This window comes from Lycorma delicatula, chromosome 5 (assembly GCF_047948215.1).
Source record: "Lycorma delicatula isolate Av1 chromosome 5, ASM4794821v1, whole genome shotgun sequence".
Taxonomy (NCBI): Eukaryota; Metazoa; Arthropoda; class Insecta; order Hemiptera; family Fulgoridae; genus Lycorma; species Lycorma delicatula.
In genome coordinates this window covers 36,731,050-36,755,739 of record NC_134459.1, presented here as the reverse complement: position 1 = coordinate 36,755,739, position 24,690 = coordinate 36,731,050, and the positions used below count along the sequence as shown (strand labels likewise).

General features: G+C 38.0%; 2 protein-coding genes across 7 annotated transcripts in view; one reads left to right on the top strand and one right to left on the bottom strand.

Moving 5' to 3' along the window:
• The window catches only part of Oct-TyrR (Octopamine-Tyramine receptor), a 1,169,363-nt gene that overhangs the window by 705,736 nt on the left and 438,937 nt on the right, over positions 1-24,690 (top strand). The gene's annotated exons all lie outside the window — the stretch shown is intronic.
• LOC142325855 (uncharacterized) lies at positions 14,926-16,002 on the bottom strand. Its single transcript, XM_075367878.1, has one exon. It carries the CDS (start codon positions 15,791-15,793, stop codon positions 15,104-15,106), a length of 690 nt encoding a protein of 229 aa, XP_075223993.1. The 5' UTR covers positions 15,794-16,002; the 3' UTR covers positions 14,926-15,103.

Sequence of the window (24,690 nt, the reverse complement as noted above, 5' to 3'; positions counted from 1 at the left end):
TAGCGTATGTGAAAATGCCATTTCTGACCGGGATTCGAACCAGGGACCTCCGGATGAAAGGCCAAAACGCTAACACTCGCGTCACGGAGGCTGGCAGTCGATACCATTAGAATCATCAATCCCTCGTGAGTAAAACGGATAAAACAAGATTATAGTGTTTTTCCGTTATTTTACTATCGTAAAAATAGAAACACCACGGCTATTTTTTAGAAGATTTATGAAAAAAAATAAATATAGTTAACTCTAAAATAAATAACCGAAAACAGTAAAAATGTGGTATTCTGTCATGTTTAACGAACCCTTATCTACCCTTCTGCTAATTAAAGGATAGGTTAAACACGTTTTAAGACACCCATGATATTTTCTCCGAAAAAAACACTTTAATAAGACGGACGTTTTGCGGTGATTTGGTATTTTTGGAATTTTTAATGCAACATAAATTTGATTTAAATCAAAGGTCATGCTAGAAATAAAAGAGCCATCAATATTATTGAAACGATTATAAGTTAGGAACATAATATTTTTTGTAAATATTTATTACTGTAGTGTTTTTAAATAATTTTGTAATAATAAAATTATCCCTACTACACTCGCTGCGAGAGAACTGCCATTCGTCGCTCTGCTATTTCTTCTTCTTCTTCTTCTTCTTCCTCATATTTTGGATTTCCTCCCGTTACGATTACACAAGCAGATCTTTCCATATTTTCCTTGGACGTCCTAAATTTCCGCATCCTGTTGATTTATATAGGATTGTAATAGTAGCTTAGGTATTCTAGAATGTTAGGTATTAGGAAGGTGCCGGCCTCCGTGGCGCGATTGGTGGCGACTCGGCCTTTCATCCGGAGGTCCCGGGTTTGAATCCCAGTTAGGCATAGCATTTTCACACACGGTACAAATCATTCATTTAATCCTCTGAAGCAATACCTAACGGTTGACCCGGAATTAAAAAAAAAAAAAATGGGAAGGCTTCTTCTTCCATTCTCTCAACATGGTTTGTCCAATTCAGTATGCACATTTTGATTTACTCATTAAGGCATTAGATATGTAATTCATTCTTGATGTCAGTATTCCGCTTCTTATTCGACAAGTGGTACCCTGCAATATTTCTTAAAAATCTCATTTCTGCGGCCTAAATTCTTTTATTCCATTTGTTTTGTATGACACTAGTTTTCTGTTCCATAGAGAAATGCTGTGACACTGATGCCATTTATAGATTTATAGAACTTTAGTAGAGTTTCTTTTTGAACCTTATTTCTTAAAACTCTTATTTACCATTATAGTAATTAAATTTCTCAATTTTATTTGGAATATTTGATTCACCCCAGACTGAAACTAAATAATTCATCCTAAATAATTTACCTGTGACACTTGTTCTTTGATTTCTCTGCTGTGTGTGATTTTTGATCTGATGATATCTTTACCACAGAAAGCCGATAAATATTAGTTTTATGAAAATGTATGCTTTGCTAAAATATTAAGTCTTTTATTTTGAATAAAATGACAGTTTATTTTTTTAAATCGGTTTACAAATAGCCGAGTTATGGTAGAAAATTGATGATGTAATTTTGTGTATGTTTTCATGTCCTTCACTTTACGTTCAATTAGATTAAATATTGTTTTTATTTATGGTTAATTCTAGTATTGCAAATTAGTATCAAATTAATAATATTTTTCTCACAATAATAGACCAAATAATTTAAAAAAATATAAATACATCGAGATATAAAGGATTGAAAAATAAACATGGCCGCCAATTTGTAATTTGTGAAAGTATTTAAGTGCTGATTTTTGCTAATTTAAAAACTTTATTTCCAAGACGCTTACCAAATATTAATCTGACTTCTCTATTCGGTTAACTTGAGATATAAAGTTTTACATAAAACTAGCAAAATGGCTGAAAGGATGAGAACGAAGGAGAAATTGCCATTTTCCCTAAGGATATTTTTTGTTTAGTTTTACAAGTAGAATTCGAAAAAATATAGCCAGCGCACCGTTTTGGAAACACTCTGCACAATCTGTACAGTTTCTACCCTTTCTTAAATCAGCTTGTTCCTCTCTTCGATTCATTGCTAGTATATTTTTAAGTCTTTGTGCTACAATTCGTGAGCATATTTTGCATCCGGATAGTAACAGGCGTATTCCTATATAGGTTTTGAATTCGCTTCTTCCTCTTTTTTAAAGATGGGTACAATGGTTACCACTTTCCAATATCTTCTTTCTTTTTTCTGTTTAATACTGTTCTAATGTAAAACCTAATGTAATTACCGTTCAGGTAATACTACAGAGGATGAATGAGGATGATATGTATAACTGTAAATGAAGTGTAGTCTTGTGCAGTCTCAGTTCGACCATTCCTGAGATGTGGGGTTAATTGAAACCCAGCCACCTAAGAACACCGGTATCCACGATCTATTATTCAAATCCGTATAAAAATAACTGACTTTACTAGGACTTGAACCATAGAACTCTCAACTTCCAAGTCTGATTTGGGAAGACGCGTTCACCACTAGACCAACTCGGTGGGTTCACTTTCCAATCATCTGGGGTGATCTTCCTTACCCAGCACATATTTAATAAATGTAAATTTCACTGCTTCATGTTACTAGAAGCATATGTTTAGTTTAATAACTCTACTGTAATTCCACCATGTCCAGCAGCCTTTCTCTTTTTGCTGTCCTTCAAAGCCTTTCTGCAATCGCTTTTTAATTCATATAATGAATTTTTTGAGCTGCCTTTTAATTTCTAGAATATTTTCAAATTTACGTTTATCACAAGATTATGTTATTTTATTTCGATTTAAAATCGTTACTATTGAACTCTACTTAAACAGATGATTCCAACGGAACAAATAAGAACATCTTGGAATTTTAAACATTGTTTAATCATACTGGTAATTACTGGTATTAGGCTATTATACTTACTAGAAGTATTTCTGTCTCTTAGTGAAGAAAATTGTATCTAAAATAAAGTTTAAAAATTAGTTAATAATTAAAATGCATTATTATTTTTAAAGTAATTTCAAAGAAAATTGAACATAATTTAACAGAATGTTATAAATAACTCTGTTATTAAAATTAAAATTAGGGTAAAGTATTCTTAAATTATTTTAAAGGACTATAATATTTAAGAATTAATTGATATAACGTTTAATTCAACATTTCCGTTTCAATATAATGTAGACCAACTTATCTTTTATTTAAAGGTTTACATTGTTTTAATTTAATTTAAAGTTAGTAATTTTATGGTGCTTCTACTTGTATTATGCTTTTAAGAAGTTATTTTCCAGTTATAAGATAATGCATTAAATGTACTTTAAATGATTAACTGTTATTACTATTAATATTAACTGTAGTACTCTTATTCCTAGCAGATAATTATTTATTAATTGTAAACAGCACATAAAACATTTCTCTTTCAACAATAAAATACTTTATTCTCTAAAGAGTACAATTATCTCTCATTTAACGACAATAAATTATAAGTCGATTAATTCTTAATTAAATTTTTGCTATGATGTATCTCCACACTATATTAAACTTAATGCTTTCATTACTAACTATTTGATTCGTATGATGCATTTTTCCATTCCTTTCCATTACTTGTAAGTTTTTAGCTCGATATATACCTCCTGTGTTTATCCTTCATTATTAGTTGTCCGATTCATATAGTATAATTTTTATGTTCATTATATATTTTTATTCTACCATAAAATTTATTTAACCATGGATGCCTAAATATATGGTCAATCAAGCTTCTTTTTATAGGATTCTCTTATACACTAGACTTTTCCCTTTACATTGTTCACCTTAAAGTATCTTATTTTCTATTCTTATCAACCGGTTTAATTGTCAAAATTCTACTTTAACACCACATTTCAAATCCAAATTGTTTTTTTTTTTTTATTTCTAGCTGCCAAAAATATCCACAATTAAAAGTAGGAAGTTGAACATAAGTAGTACGGAAATGGTGGTACGGCGCCAAACAGTGACGTCATTCCAAGATGGCGGCTGTCCGCCATCTTGGATTCCAAGATGGCGACCGTCCGCCATCTTGGAAACGTCACTTCTGACGTCACTAATTCAAGATGGCGGTGGTCAGCCATCTTGGATTGTGACGTCATTGGCGCCGGTACCCCGTCAGTGTTGCCAACTTGATTTATTTTATGTCGATGTGAGTCAGTGTTACCAACTTGATTTATTTTTTGTTGACATGTTTATATATTGAAGAAATATTTCAAAGGTTGGTATCACTGTTGTTTGGCGGTCGATTTGAATTAAATAAATGAATAATATTTAAAGTGAAAAAAAATCTGTCGGCTAGAGGATTCGAACCCGGTCATGACGGGACGCGACCGACTGACGCCTTAAACCAATCGGCTGCGGTGACTCCCTGATGTAATGAGTGAAAAATGTTCTACGTAAGCTGTGAATTTTAACGTAACATCAGTCTGTACACACACACAAACACACATGCACACATACACACGCGCACACACATACATATATATACACACAAGTGAATATAGACGTACCTCGAGGATGATCCTGGTCGTCCAGGCGATGGCGTCGGGAGGCGTTACCGCGACGGAGAGAGGTTCTCGTCGTGGATCGTGCACCGGGAGGCGGTGGCGGCGATGTCTGCTGCAACACACACACACACACGCGCACACACATACATATACACACAAGTGAATATAGACGTACCTCGAGGATGATCCTGGTCGTCCAGGCGATGGCGTCGGGAGGCGTTACCGCGACGGAGAGAGGTTCTCGTCGTGGATCGTGCACCGGGAGGCGGTGGCGGCGGTGTCTGCTGCGCGTGTGTTTGCGTGCGTGCGTCAGCGGAGCGACGCAGACGTGTTTACCGTGCGAGATGCGGCGCTCGACTGAAGAATTGTGGGACCGACGTGGTCTGAAGTTGTCCGATTGACCAATCGCAGCGTTGGAATTCGAATCGGCGCATGCGCACTAGCCGTTAGTGCGTACGTGCGAACTCGAACGTCGTCTCTAATAAGAGCGGAAGCGATAAAGAAATTTTTTTTTTTTATTATTATTATCGGGTCACTAATACAAAAGTGACTTGAGTTGTTGTAACCGGTTAAATCCGGTTGCGTCTGGATCTGTAAAAAAAAAAAAAAAAGTTATGAAATGAATTTATGTGTTGGAACACTCTCCTCACCTTTACATTACTGTATGGGGGTTTAGAGTGTTGTTGCATTTCCACACCACCCCAGAGGTAGCAACCGCGGTGCGTTGAGATTTTTTTTAGAGTGATATCTCTCCCCAGTAGGCCTAAAAAACACTCGACTATATATATCTTAAGAAACGTCTTCATGATACTTCTTTACAAGACCGGGATGTTATGAACAACAAATGCAAGTAATGAGTAATGATAAACTTATACAAGAAAGCACATCTATGTGAAAACAAAAAAAAATCCCAAGATAACTCTCTAATTTATGTATGCGAAACCTACCTTCTTGTGTAAGTTTATCATTACTCATTACTTGCATTTGTTGTTCATAACATCACGCTCTTGTAAAGAAGTAAAGAAATAATGTTTCGCATACATAAACGTAATATTGCAAGCATATGTCTATCGCACCACTTTCTACTATTTTGAAAATACTTAAAAAATGTGTAAAACACTCTCCTCACCATTTGTAACACAATTGATAGTGGATAAATCCAATATCATATCATGTCACGGGCCTTGGAACCATTGCATACAGTAAACGTAAATAAATATCGTTTTTTTTTTTAAAAAAACAATAGTTAGTTACGATTTATTGTATGGGGGTTTAAAGTGTTTTTTGTTTTGTGTATGTGTGTAATTTTGTGTTGATTGTGTAATGTGTTGTAGTCCTTAAAAGGACTTATTTAAACATCGTAGAAATTAAAATATTCGTTGACGGTTTTCTTTATCCTCTTCTTTGCGTTTCGTATTCTTGTATAAAATAAAATAAAGAGAAGCGATGTGACGTCCTTTCATATATCGATTGGTTTTAACGTAATCGAATTCTGAATTTTCATTTGTGTCGTACGCCACCAACAGCGGTTGGGTATCATCATCATCACAACCATCGGCGAAACAATCTACCTCATCACGACCTCTGAAGAAAAGTCCTCCGTCCGTCGCTACATTAGCTGTTACTCTTCTTCTTTCGTTTGCGGCATACACGTTTACAGCGAGTACGTTATTTTTTCGATGCGACGTATTGAGATTTTTTAACACGGACGCATTCAAATTCATATTCGACGAACGATTTAATTTGAACGCCTTTACATTACCGTCGTCACCGTAGAATCCAGAAAACAGTACTTCTTTGCTGTGAATAAGTGCGATAGCTTGTTCACCGCATTCAAATTCGCAATAATATTTTCGTCCATATCCGAAATCATCATCATTGAAAACCACTCTTATGGTCAAGTTATCACCGTTTTTATCAAAATGATGTTCAGATAAATCGACAATATATACGTAACTGTGTTTTAATTTAAAACACATAGTCGTCAGTTGTTGGTCACCGACGCGCACGCGTACATCTTCTTCACTAAACTGAATCATGTTTATAACTCGAACGTTTCTCAACGAATAAACTGCTTCACTCAGTTACACTGTATTTATAAGCTCCTCCCCACCACCACAACTACCACACCCTGCTATCAACGAATCAGAATGTCACAACCTCCCCTCCACAATTCGAAAAAAATTCATCTGATAGGTATGGTGATATCCTGGCAAGTGCATTTTGTATGATTTGAAGCTACAATTTTTCTATGATACATTTTCAAAGTGTTATTAATAAACTGTTCTGTTATGTTAATTTCGACTATCACCTTTTCGATACCATCAACATCTGGTTGGCATACGAATTCAGGACTCTGACAACAACCCGAACCTATATCACAACGATGTAGAACAACATAAACCGGTCTGAAAATAAATCTTTGAGAATTTAAATCTTTCGAAAGACTCATTACCGGTACGGATCTTTGTTGCGGTACTTTACACCGAAAAGCTAACGTTTGCATATACGTTTCGTAGAATAACGAATGGTGACACTCTACAGTAGTTATAATGTAACACAAAATCTGTACACACAATAAAATATTCATTTTCCCGATGTTCAACCGTTCACACCAAATGCAGAAGTAGGAATAAATTTATTGTCGTTAGCAGACGACTAAGACGCCCCTCGTGAGAAATTTTAAAAACAAAGAACTAAGATCGTTTTTGTTTAAACACTCTCCTCACCATTTGCAACATAATCCGATAGTAGATAAATCTATTACCACATCATGTCGCGGGCCTTGGAACCACTACATTCAATAAATGTAAAAAATTATCGTTTTTTTTGTTTAAAAAAACAATAATTAGTTACAAATTTATTGATGGGGGTTTAAAGTGTTTTTTGTTTTGTGTATGTATGTGTAATTTTGTGTTGTTTGTTTAATGTGTTGTTGTCCTGAAAAGGACAGTTTGAATAGCTACCTGGTATTACTCGAATACCACATCGAAGGCTTTTCCGATGCGTCCTTTGAAGACGAGTTTCAGCTTCATTTCAGTTATTGTCTCAAATTCGTCCTCTTTTAACGTTTCCGCAAACCTTCTCGGCAAATATACATTGAACATGGTTTCCTCACCATCGCGTAAACGACACACGATACTTTTGCCATACCGCGTTGCAATCTTTCTTAACCATACAACCTCGTACGGTTTCCCAATCGTAAGATCACCAACGCTCTTCGTCTCTAGGTTGGTTGCAACAAGACGCTTATTCAAATTGTGAATAAAATTGTTTCTTCCGTCAGTCATTATAATGTTGTTATTTCTTCAAACGTTAGCTCTAGAATGAGACTAGGACGGTTACGAATGGCTTTTTATACCCACAAATCTGCTTATCAACATCCGCATTCGGTATTCCAAGAATCGACGAATAATATTAATTTTAATTTTTTTATCAAAGCGATAAATAATTCCACGAATTGCATTTATTTTAATTTCTTATCTACTAACCACATCCGGTCGAGCCAATTATTTTTTCTTATCGAAGCGATAAATAATTTTTTATTCTTATCGTCACGATAAATAATTCCACGAATTGTATCTATTTTTAATTTCTTATCTACTACCCACATCCGGTTGAGCCAATTATTTTTTTCCTTATCAACGCGATAATAATTTTTTTCTTTCCATACCACAAGCCAATTATTTTTTTTTGTTCTTATCGACACGATAAATAATTCCACGAATCGTATTTATTTTAATTTCTTATCTATAACTTGCGTTCAGTCGTATCATATAAAAATTACTTTTATCACGTTCACTGAACGCTATTCACAATGGATCTTGTTACCGACGAGCAATTTATATTGTACGACATAGAGTGCGATAATAAAGAAAATATCGATCCAAATATTGGTGAGATTTTTCAGTATTTACAAACTTTAACAAACAATAATAATAATCAATACCGAAGACCTATAAAGAAAAAAAAGAATAAAGCAAAAAAGACTGTTACACAAAATTATAATTATGTACATTTAAGAATTTAATTGATTTAAAGCCTCTCGAGTAAAGGTACATTCGCGTTGTGAGAGGATGAGAGAAATTTTATAAGTCTCTTAAAAACCTTTACCACCACCACAAAAAAAATAAATTTGTTCGAGTTGCGTTTCCACACCACCCAAGAGGTAGCAACTGCAGCGCGTTGAGATTTTTTTTATGCGAGTGATATCTCTCCCCAATAGGCCTACAAACACTCGTGCAAAATTTTACAAACTTATTTTTACATCCTCGTTGAACTCGTCAACGTCACCGTTGGCGAGTTTTTTCTTTCCATAATAAGTTAATTTCATCGAATGATTTTTTACAACGTTCAATTCATCGTCGGTAAATCTGTTTGTATACGTCTTTGGTAATAAGGTTTGAAAGCTTTCCGGTTCATCCGATTCGCTGTCGTACAATATTACGCAAATACGGAGTTCGCCGTATTGAGTAAATATTTTTCTCATTTCCAACAGTACGTAGCTCACACCGATATCAAGATCGGTCAACCTCCTGAACGGCATCTTCTTTAGAAAACAATATTCATCGTTGAAAACGTTAATAAATGCTACGGCGTCCATCTTAACATTCGCAGTGCTCAAACTCGAATGGCAATTGCAATTGTGATTTACCTTCTTACCCCCTATTTCCACGACAATTTTGAAAAACAACCGATAGATTTCGTTACTATCGATAACTGTACAGGCGAACGGACTTTCCCATAACACTTCGTATTTATTTGCACGTACCATAGCGTGCATTTTTTTCACGTTTTCAATAATCAGTTCGCACGAACATAAGTATTCTGGTAGACCACGACCGCAATAGTCGAATTTCTTACAATCGAAAGCATGTATTTCATCATTAACATCGTAGTAGGTGGTAAGCATCATAAAACAATATTTGCAAATATACGATGCAATAAACCTCAATTCGTTTACCGAATCGCTAAACGTTTTCATCGCTACTATATCGAGTCGTCACTATAATTAATATAATGTCTACACAAGCCGTCTACAGTATCTATTTTTAAACTGTCTAAATATTCTTGTAAACCGTCGTGAAGTTCAGCGTAAGTGGCGTCGTAATTGAAAACCACTCTAATCGTATTGAAACGGTGTATGTCTGCGGTAATTCTTGTTGCGTGAGGAAACGCAGCAATTGTAAGTTTCATAAGATGACGCAACGTTCTTACGCGGCGATTCGGAAAAAATCTAATCGTCCACACCGATGCGGCTATGTCAACGTCCATCGCTAAACTGCGGATGGAATTACACATCGGAAGGACTTTTATGGAGAAAAAATGCAATAGGTTTACTATAAAACACTCTCCTCACCATTTGTAACACAATTGATAGTGGATAAATCCAATATCATATCGTGTCACGGGCCTTGGAACCACTACATTCAATAAATGTAAATAAATATAGTTTTTTCTAAATTAAAAAACAATAATTAGTTACAATTTATTGTATGGGGGTTTAAAGTGTTTTTTGTTTTGTCTACGCGTGTAATTTTGTGTTGTTTGTGTAATGTGTTGTTGTTGTTGTTGTCCTGAAAAGGACAGTTTGGGAAAGACGGAGAGGTGACTAATTGAAATAGATTTTTATATAGCCAGTCACCGCTTGTCTACACATCCCACATGGAAGGTTGTGTTGTATTAAATAGCGTACACAATCTATGCAGAATGTGTGACCGCACGGTAGTATCGTTGCTCCTACACGTGCAATCAGACATATTTTACATCGCAGTGTACTGGTCAAATCTTCATCTCGTATAACACCTCGTTCTACTGCACATTTCACATTTCTTAATACCTCACTAAGCGATTCTAAAAACAGTACATCTGCACCCTTCACACTTGAGATACTGCGCACCAAGTTTCTAATACTGGAAACCACTCTTGCTTTAGCAACTTCGAATGATGTCGATGTTCTCTCACCCATGTTCGTCTGATGTGCAGCTGTGTTGTGAAATGAATGATGTAGTGAGCAGAGCGACAAATATATATACCTTATCAGTGCGACTGTTATGGACTGTACTTCCTGTTATTTCCCGCTTGTTATTTTAAATTTAAAAAAACGGTTACGTTTCCACACCACCCACGAGGTAGCAACCGTGGCGCGTTGAGATTTTTTTTTTTTTTTTACATGAGTGAAATCTCTCCCCAATAGGCCTACTGTAAAACACTCGAATCTTTTTTTATATTTTTTTTATTTTTTTTTATTTTTTTTTTTTTTTGTAAATGTTTGCAAGTGATTCAGTGCAAGCATAAATAATATTCCAGGCATAAAACCAAGATGGAAGGCAATAACTATAATTGAGATCTCTAACCAAAGATGTTGATTCATCAACATCTTGCAGCAGAATGAGCTCTACAGCGGTACTCGACGTGGAACAACATGTTCAAACGAAAGCGGTACGTTTTCCTTGATGCAGTTTTGACAACGAGTTGAGTGGTGATGCACATCCATCCTTTCGTTACACCAACAACATTTTACACACAATTCGTTGAAGGAATAGTAATAACCGTTTTTTGCCAATTCCTCTTTGTTTTCCGCGTTTGTGTTCGCAAACGATCGCAATCGATCGGCTTCTCTCACCAGATCCAACGGCTTTTTACACATCTTCAACCACTCCATGTAGAAACAACCGGTTTGTAACGCACATTTTCCACTCTCCTTGTGCGTGTGGTACGGACAATTTACGATATAATTTGAATTCGGTTTCGGTGCGCCGTCCGGTATCTGACGAACATCGTTATGAAACCGTCGCAAAAATTCCACTTTCTCCAGCCCTTTGGTGTGTATTGTGGCAAACTGCGAACATAACGCCTTCATGATATCGTCGTTGTAAACGACTTCGCCGTAATTCCAATCGATTTTGTGAAAATTCCTCTCCAACCATCCGGCCATCCGTTTGTATTTAGATGTCAACTCAGACTTTGGGTACGGTGATCGAAAGTGAAGAATCATATAGTTTCCATCACCGACAACAGCAAGTTCTTTAACTATAAACTCACCTCGTTTGCCGAGAAAGCCGTGATACTCGATAACTCCTTCCATGACGATCGCTCATCCGTGTATGAGGATGGCGATATGTAACCACCGACGATGTCTATGAAATCACAATGTTGGTGGGGGATATCCCTTCGTTCCCCTTATCCGCCTTCTTTTTGTCCTTCTTCTTCTTCTGCTTCTTATCGGTCTTGGTCTTTGTGATCGTGTGTTCAACTGAAGAAGGTTTATCATAAGATTTTTTACGCGGATTTCTCCTTTTGCGGATCTTCGTTGGTTTCGATTTAACCTCCTTCTCAGTCGGTTTCGTAACTTCAGGATGGCGATCGATGTTATGCAAAGAATCGTTCATGAATAGAAACGATTGAACGTCGTCTGGCGAATAAACACCACTTCCTTCCATGACGGATGCTCAACAACTACTGATTTGTGTACGCAGTCGGATTAAGCCTTTTTATACTTTCAAAGTAGAAGTGGTGGGGGTTACCCCCTCCACCTGTTCTTCTTCTTCCTCGTTTAGAGGACCATCATAGTCAGCATCATCATGTGCATGTAACGTTATGTTAGGTAATGAGATATTGGTAGCGTTTACCTTTGGTAACACTGTTGTCTTCGCTGAAGGTAATGATGATTTTACATTCACTATGGTTTTCCTCTTCAATGCGGTTTTGTCGATGTTTACCTTTGGTAACACTATTGCTTTTTCTGAAGGTGACGATGTAGTGTTGTTGCTAACTACGCCAGCAGGCACGTTTTTTGAAGATGATGGTGATACTGTAGCGTTGTAAAAAATGGACAAAACCTCCACAGACGATGAATTACACCATACTAACGGTATGTTAACCGGCGATTGTGCAGAAAAAGTCACTCTACACCGTATCGGTTTCATCGTTGTACAAGATTCATGCGAAAAGTCGCCCAGTAACAGTGTTACGATTATTCCAACTGCAATACCCGTTTTAAATACACTAAATGTTATCAGCCATTTCGTAAACTGTCGCCACGTTGACAATATTTGCTTTTTACGTTCCTCTTCCCGTCCACCACCTAATTGATCGATCTCAAATACCTCCCGCATTACATAAGTTTTTTCACTATTCCAGTGAGCGGAGTGTATGTGACGATGCTATCATGTATAATGAGACAGTAGGCAGTCGTATTGGCTGGTATATTGTTTTTGGTATCGAAATCGATACGTACATCTACTGTTCCCGTTTTAAGCGATTCGTTCTGACGGGAACAGTCGATAACAATTAACGGTACACTGGCCTTGAAATCCGCCAAACTGTAAGCGGGACATTCGTCCTCCGGTTTGTTATAATAGGCGGACCGAAAGCTGGCGAACATTTCATACATCATATTCACATCTCCCTGTAGATTGTCGTACGGATAGTACTGCGAATTCAAATACAGACGAACGTTTACCAACTCGCACATATCGAAGAGCGTCAATGATTTTGTAGCTTTATCCTTTCTGTCCGTCTGTAAACCGAATATCACGTATCTCGGTTTCTCCGTTTGCGCACATGTTTTTACCGTCCATGAATGTATGTTTGTTTGTGGTAGAGCCGGATATTCGTGGATCTGCCATGTACGAAAAGCAATCGCTAACGGTCTATCTCGTTCTACGACCTTCAACAATTGCAATCGCATCGTATCGGCAACGTGAACATACGGAATTTTCCACGCTATCTTAGTCACTTTCAACTTGGAATCAGGTGCCTCTTTGGAAGACACTAATGCGTTCACATCGCTGGAAGATCTAAGCAAGACCAATTCTTGTTTGACGTTCAATATTATGTGTTTGTAATCTTCGGCGAAACCCATCAGCATACGCAGCGGAACGTAGAAACAAAATCTTCCAGTGGTTTCATCTAAATCGAACTTATCCGTAGCTTTGAACTTCCACCCGAAGTTTTCCAAAATATTTTCTTCGCTTTTACGCAAGGAAAGAATATTCTTTATCGTTGTCGTTATTCCTAACTTTTGTACGCGACACATTTCCGCGCCGTTTATCTCGTATCGTATCTCCTCGAAGAGAAACGGTATCGCGTTGTTTGTTAAAGTCGATTCCGTTGCCTTTTTATCGCCTGCTTTAGTAGTTAACGCACCTTCGACCATTAAATAGCTTTTATGCGGTAACGTGTACACATCTTGTTGGTGTATCGGAATCCGGATTTCATCGTTGTTGTTGTAAGTCGACGAAGCGTACGGTAGATGGGTATGATATTCGTACTGTGTGATCGTGTTGTCGAACGAAACACTTTCACCGACGTCCAACATATTCGCTCCTATCGCTGCCATTACGATTCACCAAAACTGTAAAACCAAGTTTTCGAAGAAACAACACGTTACGCGATGTTAACGCTTTGGTGTTTGCACGTAGACTGATCGGTTTGCGTGACGTTTCGCTACTAGTACCAGCGCTATTGTATATTAACCCCATTTATCGGCTTTCGTTTTACTTCGTTTTCCTTTGTAAATGCAATCTCACCGTAACGGTTTCACCGCGAAAGTTTATCGGTTTTCCGTCTTGATCGGTAAACTTTATGGCGATCTCGCCTAAGCTCTTCGTATTCACCGGTAGATAGATTATATTCTTCGGCGATTCGATTATTTTGAAACCAGGCGGTACGCTTAGCGTGAATTCGTGCAACACGTGTCCCTCTGATCCGTTCGTATAAGAGCCTCGTATAAGGTTGCATTCGACCCGTACGGTGTTCACGTTGTTAATGGCGACTGGCTTCGATGACTCGTGCCATATATTCGCCGCCAGTTTAATTCTCTCGAACCCCAACAGCGGTGCCATACTATCCTTAGAGGTCAGATCGATCGCAGCACTGCATTTAAGTTCGCATTTTAACGTATTGTTATTCGGACGCATAAGTAAATCTATTTTGCTTTTGTCTTTCAGTTCATCGCTCAAGTGTTTAGCGATATCATCCACTTCATACGATCCTGTCGCCAGTGTCAACTTAATCGGTCTTTGTGGTCTCTTTGGTTCGACAGTAAATGTGTTGTTGATTCCCTCTTCGACATTTGGAATCGAGTTGTATGTGGTTAAGTTTATCAACGCCAATTCCCATTCGCCATCAGACAAATCCAATGACGGAAAGAATGTAGCGTGTAAGAACGACGTATTTCCACTTATGCAGAACATGTTTACCTGTAGACTGACGAATCACGACTGAGAAATTCAAGACATAAATGACCGCAGATAACCGTGTTTATATTCTGTCTGACGTTATAATTGAAATTTATAATCGAATCGAGTGGAAAATAACGCATCAATTCGTTAGGTGGACGCAAATTACCGAAACTATCGAAATAGTCCACCATCCGTCCACGTTTTCTATAACATACCCAGTGTGTTCCATGACCGGTACTGCGGTCAAGATTAACAATCGCAGTTTCGTTAGTCTTCGGTTGTGTGGGTAATGCGTCCAACATGAAGACTCCTCTAAAATCTGCTATATTTAGTCTTCTCGCGTACCACATTAGTTCTATGTTCGATAGCGGTCGCACTGGTATTCCCTTTATTGGAGACAACGACGACGACGACGACGGTGACGACGTTTTTTTTTACCGCCCATCCCCGAACCGGTCAAAGGGTAGGGCTTAAGGTATAATCCCTGCCCTGCAGCGCCCGCTTTTTGTTTCATCATTTCGACAAGGCGTTTTATATTATTCCTTTTTGATCGTCTTCTTCGTCTTCGTACTCTTCCACCGCCGAACTTTGCTTTTAATTTCATCGCGTTTGTAACCGCCAATGCCGTAGCTTTTTCCGCGATACTTGAATCCTTAGCTTTAACTCTTTCCCAAGCGCTATCGGCTAATTTACGATCTGCTACCGCTCTTCTTTCGTTATCGCTGTACGTTGCGTATGCGATATCGTGTTCTTTACAAGCGGCGTCCAACTTGTTTACACCGGGATCGCCTCTCTTTAATCGTTTTTTTAAATTCGTTCCCGGTCCGCAGTACTGATATCCCGGAATATGTAACTCTATCGGTAGTAAATCGATCCCTTTATTTACAACCTTACCCACAACCTTTTTGACGCCTTTTAATGCTTTATCGCCAATATAAGATCCCAACGCTCCTGCAGCTCCTGCTGTTAGAGATGTTAACAGTCCACCGCCTCGTTTAAGACTGGCTATTCGTTTAGATCTTCTCACCTTACCCTTTCGAACAGGAGAAGAACGTTTTGACCTCCTCACTCTTGCCATGTCGGACTGACAATGAGCTTGTTAACTACATTGCACCATCTTACATTGGATCCGTGTTCGGCAATCGTACCATATTTTTATTCACATCATCCGAGACCGGGGGACGTATCATATTTTCATTAACATCGTCATTCTTCAATGTCACATCCTCATTCTTCAATGTCTTATCAGTGATCGGTGGACGCACCATATCTTTTGTCACATCCTCATTCTCCATTGTATCTTTACTACTTAGAACTGTGTTTGCAGAAACATCCTCATTTTTCAATGCCTTATCAGTGATTGGTGGACGTACCATATTTTTTGTCACATCCTCGTTCTCCTTTGTATCTTTACTATTTAGATCTGTGTTTGCAGAATCGCTTTGGTGATGATTGTCAGCGGTTAATATACGCATAAGCGTTTGTTGATTTAAGTTTCTGTTAGCCTTGTCGTTAATTTTTAATAGAAATTTGTAGAACCTAAATAGTGTGTCATCGATATATCCCTTAGTAGCAGTAAGCAATTTTTGAATATGTAATTCCATATCGTCTACGTAGGACTTTGTTGCGACGTCCGTCTTTTCGACAGGATCACCGACTCTACATAATCGCTTATGTTGATAATTAATTGCGTTGTCATCATCTTTAAAACACTTCGCTAAGAATACATGATTTAGGTCGCTATGCATTACGAACTCTTCAACCATCTTTCTCTTCAATTGACCCTTCATTAGATCGACATATCCTTTAGTCACGAGGTCAGTCAACTCAACAGGTGCCTTGGCGTTTGTTATAACACTTTTTTGGATATCCACAACGCCGTCTTTACTCGTAAAAATCCCATTTGTCACTTTGTCTACGTACGACTTTGTAGTGAGATCCGTGCTATTAATTGGTGCACCAGCATTTGCGATAACGCAACCTCTCGCGTTAATTGTCTCATTTTTACCGAAAAGGTTTTTCCGTAAATAGTCGACAGTTACGGCGTCTGTTTTTACAATTGGATCGGCGATATCGCACAATCGCCTCTTTGAAAAGGAGAGTGCGTTGTCGTCCATCGGTGAAACCGTGGGTAAGTATTTATTATTCAACTCGCTTTGCTTTACGAACATTTTCTTAACGTGACCGATTGTTGCACCATCATCATCTTCAACAGGCGGTCCAACGTTGCACAAACGTCTTTTCTTGATATCGAAATCTCCATCGGCGGTTTTGTCAAACGTTTCGACAATCCGAGTTGGTGGTGGTTGGGTGGTTGCGCTTCCAACCCGTGAACGACCGAACTTGTCGATACTCATCTTCAGACTGTTTAAAATAAAAAGTTCCCTGTACTACCCTCCTTTATGTATCCGCCTTCTTGTAGTTCTTCTACGATCGAGACTATTTCGTTATTATGACCGGTATGACCCGCACGTTTCGAAGCCAATAAAAGTCGCAGTCTATCGCACAGTTCGTTCGGATCGTCCCAGTAAACGTAATCCGGTCTAACCGTTTTCTTCGCTCTCATCAACAGACCCGATCCGGTTATTGGACTTTCTTCGTCGTCATGACCACTTTCCGACGAAAGATGTGTACGAGGAAACAGTCTTTTGATAATATTCTTGTACTTTAACGACCGACTGGAAATTATGCGACCGGTGTTTTGACTTTTATGCGCCTCAGTAGTTTCTAATATTTTCTTATAGTTATTTAAATCTTTGTTTGTGTAATCTACAGGCTCATTCAAAAAAATCAATTCATATAAACCTTTGGAACCGCTATACGTCTTGTTGTCGATAACTATTTTATTTCCTTTGAACTGGAGTGGTTTTGTTCCGATCATCCATTGATCGTCAATGTTTTTAACTCCGTAGACGTTGTCTATTTTTTTACCTTTATCTGTTACGGTAAGGTTCAAGAAATGTTTTGCACGAAAACCCATCGTTTTCGGCGTCGACGGGTCTACAGGTTTCACGAATTGTTTTTCCGACGTCGGTGTTTTAAAGAGTCTTCTCATAACCGTCGGTGTCTCTTCCACCACCTCCTCCTTTTTTTCAACCACTCCATTTGCATTCCCTTCTTGTTCTTTTTTAACATCGGACTTTTGTTTAAACGATTGATTAAGTTCTCGGAGCGGTTCGACAATAGGTTTAAATTGTTTTTCAATAACTTGTTCCGATTCTGTTATTCCTTGCGTAATAGCGCGATGTTTTCGTTTAATCGAATCTCGTATTCTATCGATTTCCATTACCAACTTCGCAGACGTCGACGACGATGACATATCGACCTCGTTCTTGTTCGACATCGTGGTTACGAATGATCGGAAACCAGTCGACACATCACCATCCTAGTTCCACCGATCTAAAGAACACTGCATGTTTTTTGGTTCTGCGTAAAAAGCGTATAATATCGATTAACGAAACATTCATTCTTGTCGGACGACGAATGGTATTGCACAATTCGCGGTAATATTGCGTTACACCCTGATCGATAGACGGTATCATGAGTTTCGTGCTTGTGTCTTTAAAGACAACAGCTCTCTTTACATTTCCAACCCACATTGGGATATCCACAACTGTTGAGTGATCGCGTTGTGGGACCTTTGTCAGGTACCGTGTGGAAAGTCGTCTGATCGGATGACGATCACCTTCCGAATGTAAATGCAACAGATAGCTATTGAACAGCCAAAATTCGTCTGGTTTCGCTCCTGCATATTCGCACCATTTTCGCAACAGATCTTCGTTTTGGACTTCAAACAGTTCGCGTCGTTCGTTGTACCTCAATCCGAACACATTGGCGTATAGTCGCAAAGTAGGTATCGCTTCGTTTAGAAATTCACCGGAAAAGAGCGCCTGCGCCCTGTTGTTCACGATGTCGAACGGTAATCCTCCTCGTCTTATCGGTAATGTTTCCGGTACGTCGTCGGTAAATTGTACTCCGTAAGCCGTGTCCACAAAACATTTTCTACCGTATGATAACGCTAAGCGGTACAACGTTTTTGGCGACCTGATCGGAATAGTTCGTTCCGTGATCACTATACAGCATCTCGCTCCTTCTAGACGACTACCGTATTCCAACATGTGCATGTAAACGTTTGTGTAGTCCATAGATGCATGTCGGTTTCGAAGTTCCAATAAAGGTTTTTTGTATACGAGTGGAGAGGGTCTAAATCTTGAAATAAAGTTCCATCCGTGTCGAATTGTGGTGTTGAACATGTTTTTATCGTATATCACCAGTTCGATTGGCATCTCGTATTTGTCACATTCTTCTAAAAATTTTAACCATATACGCTTATTGAAAATCTTACCTTCGCTAGTAATCATCAACAGAACGACCAACGGATAGTCACGATTCATTCTTTTTACATGTCGCCAGCATCGTCGGTCTTTATTTTCACAGTAGTTCACTTTACGACACACGTAGTTACCGCAAAACTTCTGACGGTCGCTAAAATATTTGGAACACAAGTTGTTTTGCGGTTTTTGTCTAAAACGTATGGCGTTAGCGTACGGTGTTCCGTCCTCATAGGTGTGTATGCTTGCCATTGTTACCGACTATCAACTGATCTCTTTTACAAAAACATCGAAGCCTACTCTATATCGTCCAGCATCGATATCGCTCTCCTTATCCACAACCAAAAATCCATGAGGTTTTCTCCATGCAACACCACACAGACTTTTAAACTGATCGAACTTCATATCGGTATTTACGTGATCTTGATATATGTGACGTAAGTTGAGATCGTCTTGTTTGAATATAAGAAGGAGATTTGCGTTGTCTCGTACAAGGTGCTTCCCGGCACTTGAATATGTCTGAGTCAAATAAAAGCTATCGATGTTGTTGTGTCGCCCCATCGCAAAGTACTTGCGAATATTATGTTGCTTTTCGCAAGCTACATCGTCGAAAATCATTATCGAGTTCGGTTCCGCTTCGCCGGGTGCCATCACATGATCGTTTTCTGAGTATGCAAAAAAGCCGATCTCCGGGACACCAGTCATGACTTGTTCTAGAAACTTATATTTCGGTTGGTACAGCGATTTAGAAAACACGTAAATATTTCTGAATCGTAAACCGTCCGGTGAGAACAGCAAGTTGAATAGGACATTTGTTTTTCCGCAATTAGACGGTCCGCAGATAATACATCTGATTGTATTCGGTAGAAGAGGTCCATGACGAGACCTTTTCCCCTCTCCACACCCGGCACCTGTATAATCGTCGAAGTTTTCTAGCGTAATATTACCGACCTGTTGACGTTCCAACTTCATGTTTATGACTGATCGATTCACTACACCAAATCCGCCTTATGTATCCAACTGTTGTGTTTTCCATCGAACCCTTGCCACTTTACAAATAGCCTATCGCCTTTTCTTCGTAAGACTTTCTCGACCAAATACACATTATTTGTAACGTTAGTTTTAGTGAGCTCTTCAGCGTAAAATTTACCGCTCACCACCTCACCGTGAACATCGATCAACGTGTAAGTACACGGACGCGTATTATCATGTACCTTATGTACGATAAATATTTCATTCGTCCAATTCGGTAGATAGCCTTTGGCGAATGTCTTTTTAAATTTGCTTATACGCACTCGATCACCGACATTGTATTTCGGTAAAGTAGGTTTTCGATAGAGTACCGTATTTAACCGCTGTAAAACAGCGGCTTGGTTTCGCTTATTTACATCTTTCGGTTTCATTCCGATAGTACGATGACTAGTGTTGTTGTATTTTGCAATAAGTTTCGGTAGTAATTCTAACCACTTGTAGGTTCCTTGTTCGGTAAACTTTCTCCACATCATCGTTTTCAGTGTTCGATTAAACCGTTCGACTATCGACGCTTTTTTATCCGAATGTGTGGAATAGTGATTTATATTGTACGACTGTAATAGTCGTTTAACCGTCGGATTGTAGAACTCTTTACCCAAATCGGTTTGAAAATGTCGCATCTTGTGTTTATCCAATATGGGTTTGAGGGCTTTAGCGATCTCCGTACCGGTTTTGGTTTTAACCGGTACGGCAAATGCTAGTTTAGAAAAACAATTTATCATCGTCAGTATGTAACGGTAACCTTTGTTCGATTTAGCATACGGTATCATCTCAACAAGGTCAGCTTGATATAGGTCTGAAATACCTTTAAGTTCAACGCGTCTTGTGGGGTAGTTTCGACGCGCCTGTCGATGGAGCTCTTTAGCTATTGACGCCTTGACGTTCATTGTTGTACTGACTGTATTTCGTGTGTGTATGTTTGGATAGGAATAGGAAGAACAAAAAAGGATCTTTATTTCTTTTTTTTTTTTTTTACCCGCCTCACCACTCTTATATCCCGGCCTTGGCACCGGCCGTATCGATAACAATGATAAATCATTAATCGATCTGCACATATGTTCAGATTGGTTAAAGATTTAATGTGTGATCGATTCGGGGGGTTTAGGGTGGTCCTGAAAAGGACCGTTTTGCATAAAGTGTCGTTTTACATTTTAAACGGTTACCGAAAAAACGGACAAGATGGCATACGCTGTATATGTTCCACATACGGATTGTCTGTCTCTTCCCATTTAAACAAACGTATACGACAATAGTCACATCTGACCAGATCGTCGATACCTTCGTACCTGAATCCATGCATAGCTAGGATCAGGGGGGAAAGAAACGGATTGTCCATATGTGGCCATAACGGCGTATAAATCTTTTTGTTACCGTTTCTAGTAACCCTATAAAATGTATGGACTCTATCATAAAAAGAACGATCCATTATGATTGAGTGTTAACGCAAGAATGAATAAAGTTTCAAATAATATTTTTTATCTCTTAAAAAATTATCTTGTTTTATTTTCCAATTATTTTTTATCTGAATGCAAGTTCCGAAAATAAAATTTATACAAAGAGTTGACTTTATAACCGCGATTAAATTATCGTATGCAATTTATTTTATTTTCCAATTATTTTTTTTATCTGAATGCAACTTCCGCTGATAAGTTAAATAAAATTTAATTTATTTAATAATTATATTTATTTGTTATAAGAAGTTTTATCAAAACCGCATAGTTGTTATCGCTTACACTGCAGTTAAAATTGTATTTTAATAAAATTAAAAACAGTACATAAACTAAATTGATAAGATTGCAGTTTACTTATTATTTCTTTTTTTTGTATAAAATTAATTGGTAACCGCGTACTTGTTATCGCTGACACTGCAATTAAAAACAGTACATAAACTAAAATTGATAAGATTGCAGTTTACTTAATATTTCTTTTTGTATATATATAAGTATCATTCTGACTTCAACATTTTACATGTCATCATTACATATTGAGAGTGTGTTCACAATGAGTTATTATACGGTACAGCACGAGATTGATGAGTTGATGAGCGCATTTCAAGATCTGCTTGTCATTAAAGACCGAATAGTAAGAAATGTATATGACCACTCGGAGATCGAACACGCGGCGACTGATTTGTCAAACGCTATATTGAGGGCAAGAAGACGGGCAATGCTATTAGCCGCTCGTTTTGATGGACCGCCTCCACCGTCATCACCATCGAACCATCCAGAGGAAGAGGCAGAATCCGATGGGTCCACAACAGATTTCACTCCGGCCACCAACGACGACAACATCAGCAATGACCATCAACCACCACAATCGCCATTACCAGACAATGAACTTCAGATAATACATGAGATTATCGATGGTGATAGTGGTCAGAGTAGTAGTAGCATAAGTCATCGTGTTCGTCGTGCACAACAATGTCAACGTCGGCGTGTTCGGGTGTGTCGTCGGCCGGAGGTCACAGACGTGGATGTTAATTCGAGACCCCGTCGACCTTATTGTAGAACTGTAAGTAGAGTTCTACAACAGGTCGTCAACGCTAATCCAAGCCAGTCGGACGAGGGCGATGATGGTAACCCGACAACCGACAGATGTCCGATCTGTTTAACAGAATCGGTTACTGTTGAGTTGTCGGGTTGCGGTCATCGATACTGTGAAGACTGTGTGAGGAAATTAGCGAGATATAGCAGGAATTGTCCCGTCTGTCGACGGGATATGTGTGGATACCATCGGATTAGAGAGGGAGACGACGGCAGTAATTGATGTAAGTAATTATAATTTTTTTACATTAAATTTTTTTTTTTTTGGGAAAAGGTGATTTATATAATTTGTCATATTTTTTTTTACAAATAATTTCTTTTCACTTAAAATAAAAAAAAAGTCATTTATATTATTAGATATATACTTTATTTCATATTTTTTACATTAAATTTTTTTGAAAAAAAAAGTGATTTATATAATTAGATACATAATTTGTCATATTTTTTTACAAATAATTTTTTTTCACTTAAAAGAAAAAAAAGTCATTTATATTATTAGATATATACTTTATTTCATATTTTAAATTTTTTTGAAAAAAGTGATTTATGTAATTAGATATATATACTTTGTCCTATTTTTTTTACATATAATTTTTTTCACTTAAAAAAAAAGAAAGGCAATATATATCCGCATGATAAAATAATATTAAAAATAGTTATGATCGTGGTCTATGTGGTCTTCGGTTCTCTGGCTTCTTTGTATGTAGTCATGACCATGGGCTATGAGGACATCGTTTTCGATTCTCGGTCTCTTTCGGGAAGTGTTGTCATTGGCGGGTACTTTTCTTTTTTTTATGCTATAATGACCGTAAGGAATAGTGTCAATTTTGTTTTCTAATATGTAACGTTTATCGTCGTAAGGTGAAAGCGATTTCTTTGACTTGTTAATGGAAAATATATTGTGCAAAGTGCTTATGATTCCGTACGCGCTTGTATACGTAACGGAATCATTAAAAAGACTTTTTTTGTACAGATCGTGTCTAAGATCCTTTGCAATGGATACTCTAGGAATACCCTTTGCTACATTCTTCTCTTTCTTGTCGAATTCGAGAATGCTATACATCTTAGCACGAAGTCCGACAAATTCACGAATAGCTTTTCCATTCATTTCGTCTTTGAATTTACCAAGTCGTTTCTTATTGGTATTACTGAAACATGCGTGATCGCGAGGATAATCTGAAGTATCGAACCGATCGATATCGTGAAGAATATCGTCGTAAACGTTATCGGTCACGATATGATACATCAGACTGTCCGTATCGGTCATTAGAAGATTTATATTATGACCATACTTTTCTACCATGTAGTCATAGTGGAATTCGTACATGATCATTTTGCTAATGTCCAATACGGTAAATCCAATGTAGATCGGACGATTGAGAAATATCTCCGTTTTCTTCAGACTTACCCCAACGACATCCTTGTTATAGATGTACCAAGCTTTAACTCTCGGTTTTGCAATCACCTTATCCAATTTACGTTCGTTAGTAACCAGTTGGAAGTCTATTCTGTTTCGTACGTTTTCCAAAGACTTGCCGTACACCGCGTTGTTCATCAACTTAAAAAAGTCCTTTTCAAAACTGTTTCGTGCTTGTGCACGCTTTTCAGTATTGAAGTCGATGTACGGTTTCAACCAAGGCGACTGGGAGAATTCCAGAACTCTGTGAACGTTTTTCATTTTCAGTCCTAGTCGAGTATACAACTTTAGGTTTCTGTAATGTAAAACGTATTTTTGTTTGTCGTACAATGTTGTCATTAATTTCTTTACGGGACATCTCTTTATGTCCTTCAAATAGGGGGACAACATATCATCGGTTGGTACTAACCGTTCTGGTGCGAGAGGGTAATCCTTGTGACGATCGTGCAATTCTTGTGGATACTCAAGATCCACTTCCAAGATGTAGCCCTTTTCACCACGATCGTCAACGCTGTTAATATCGAGATTGTCAATCTCTTCAGTACTCAACCACCTAAATTTAGCGTGTGGTAAGGGCTCAACCATGGCTGTTCCGTAAAGGTTGTTGCAATCGTAATATTGAACCCAGGATGTGGGTTCGGATGGGTCATAC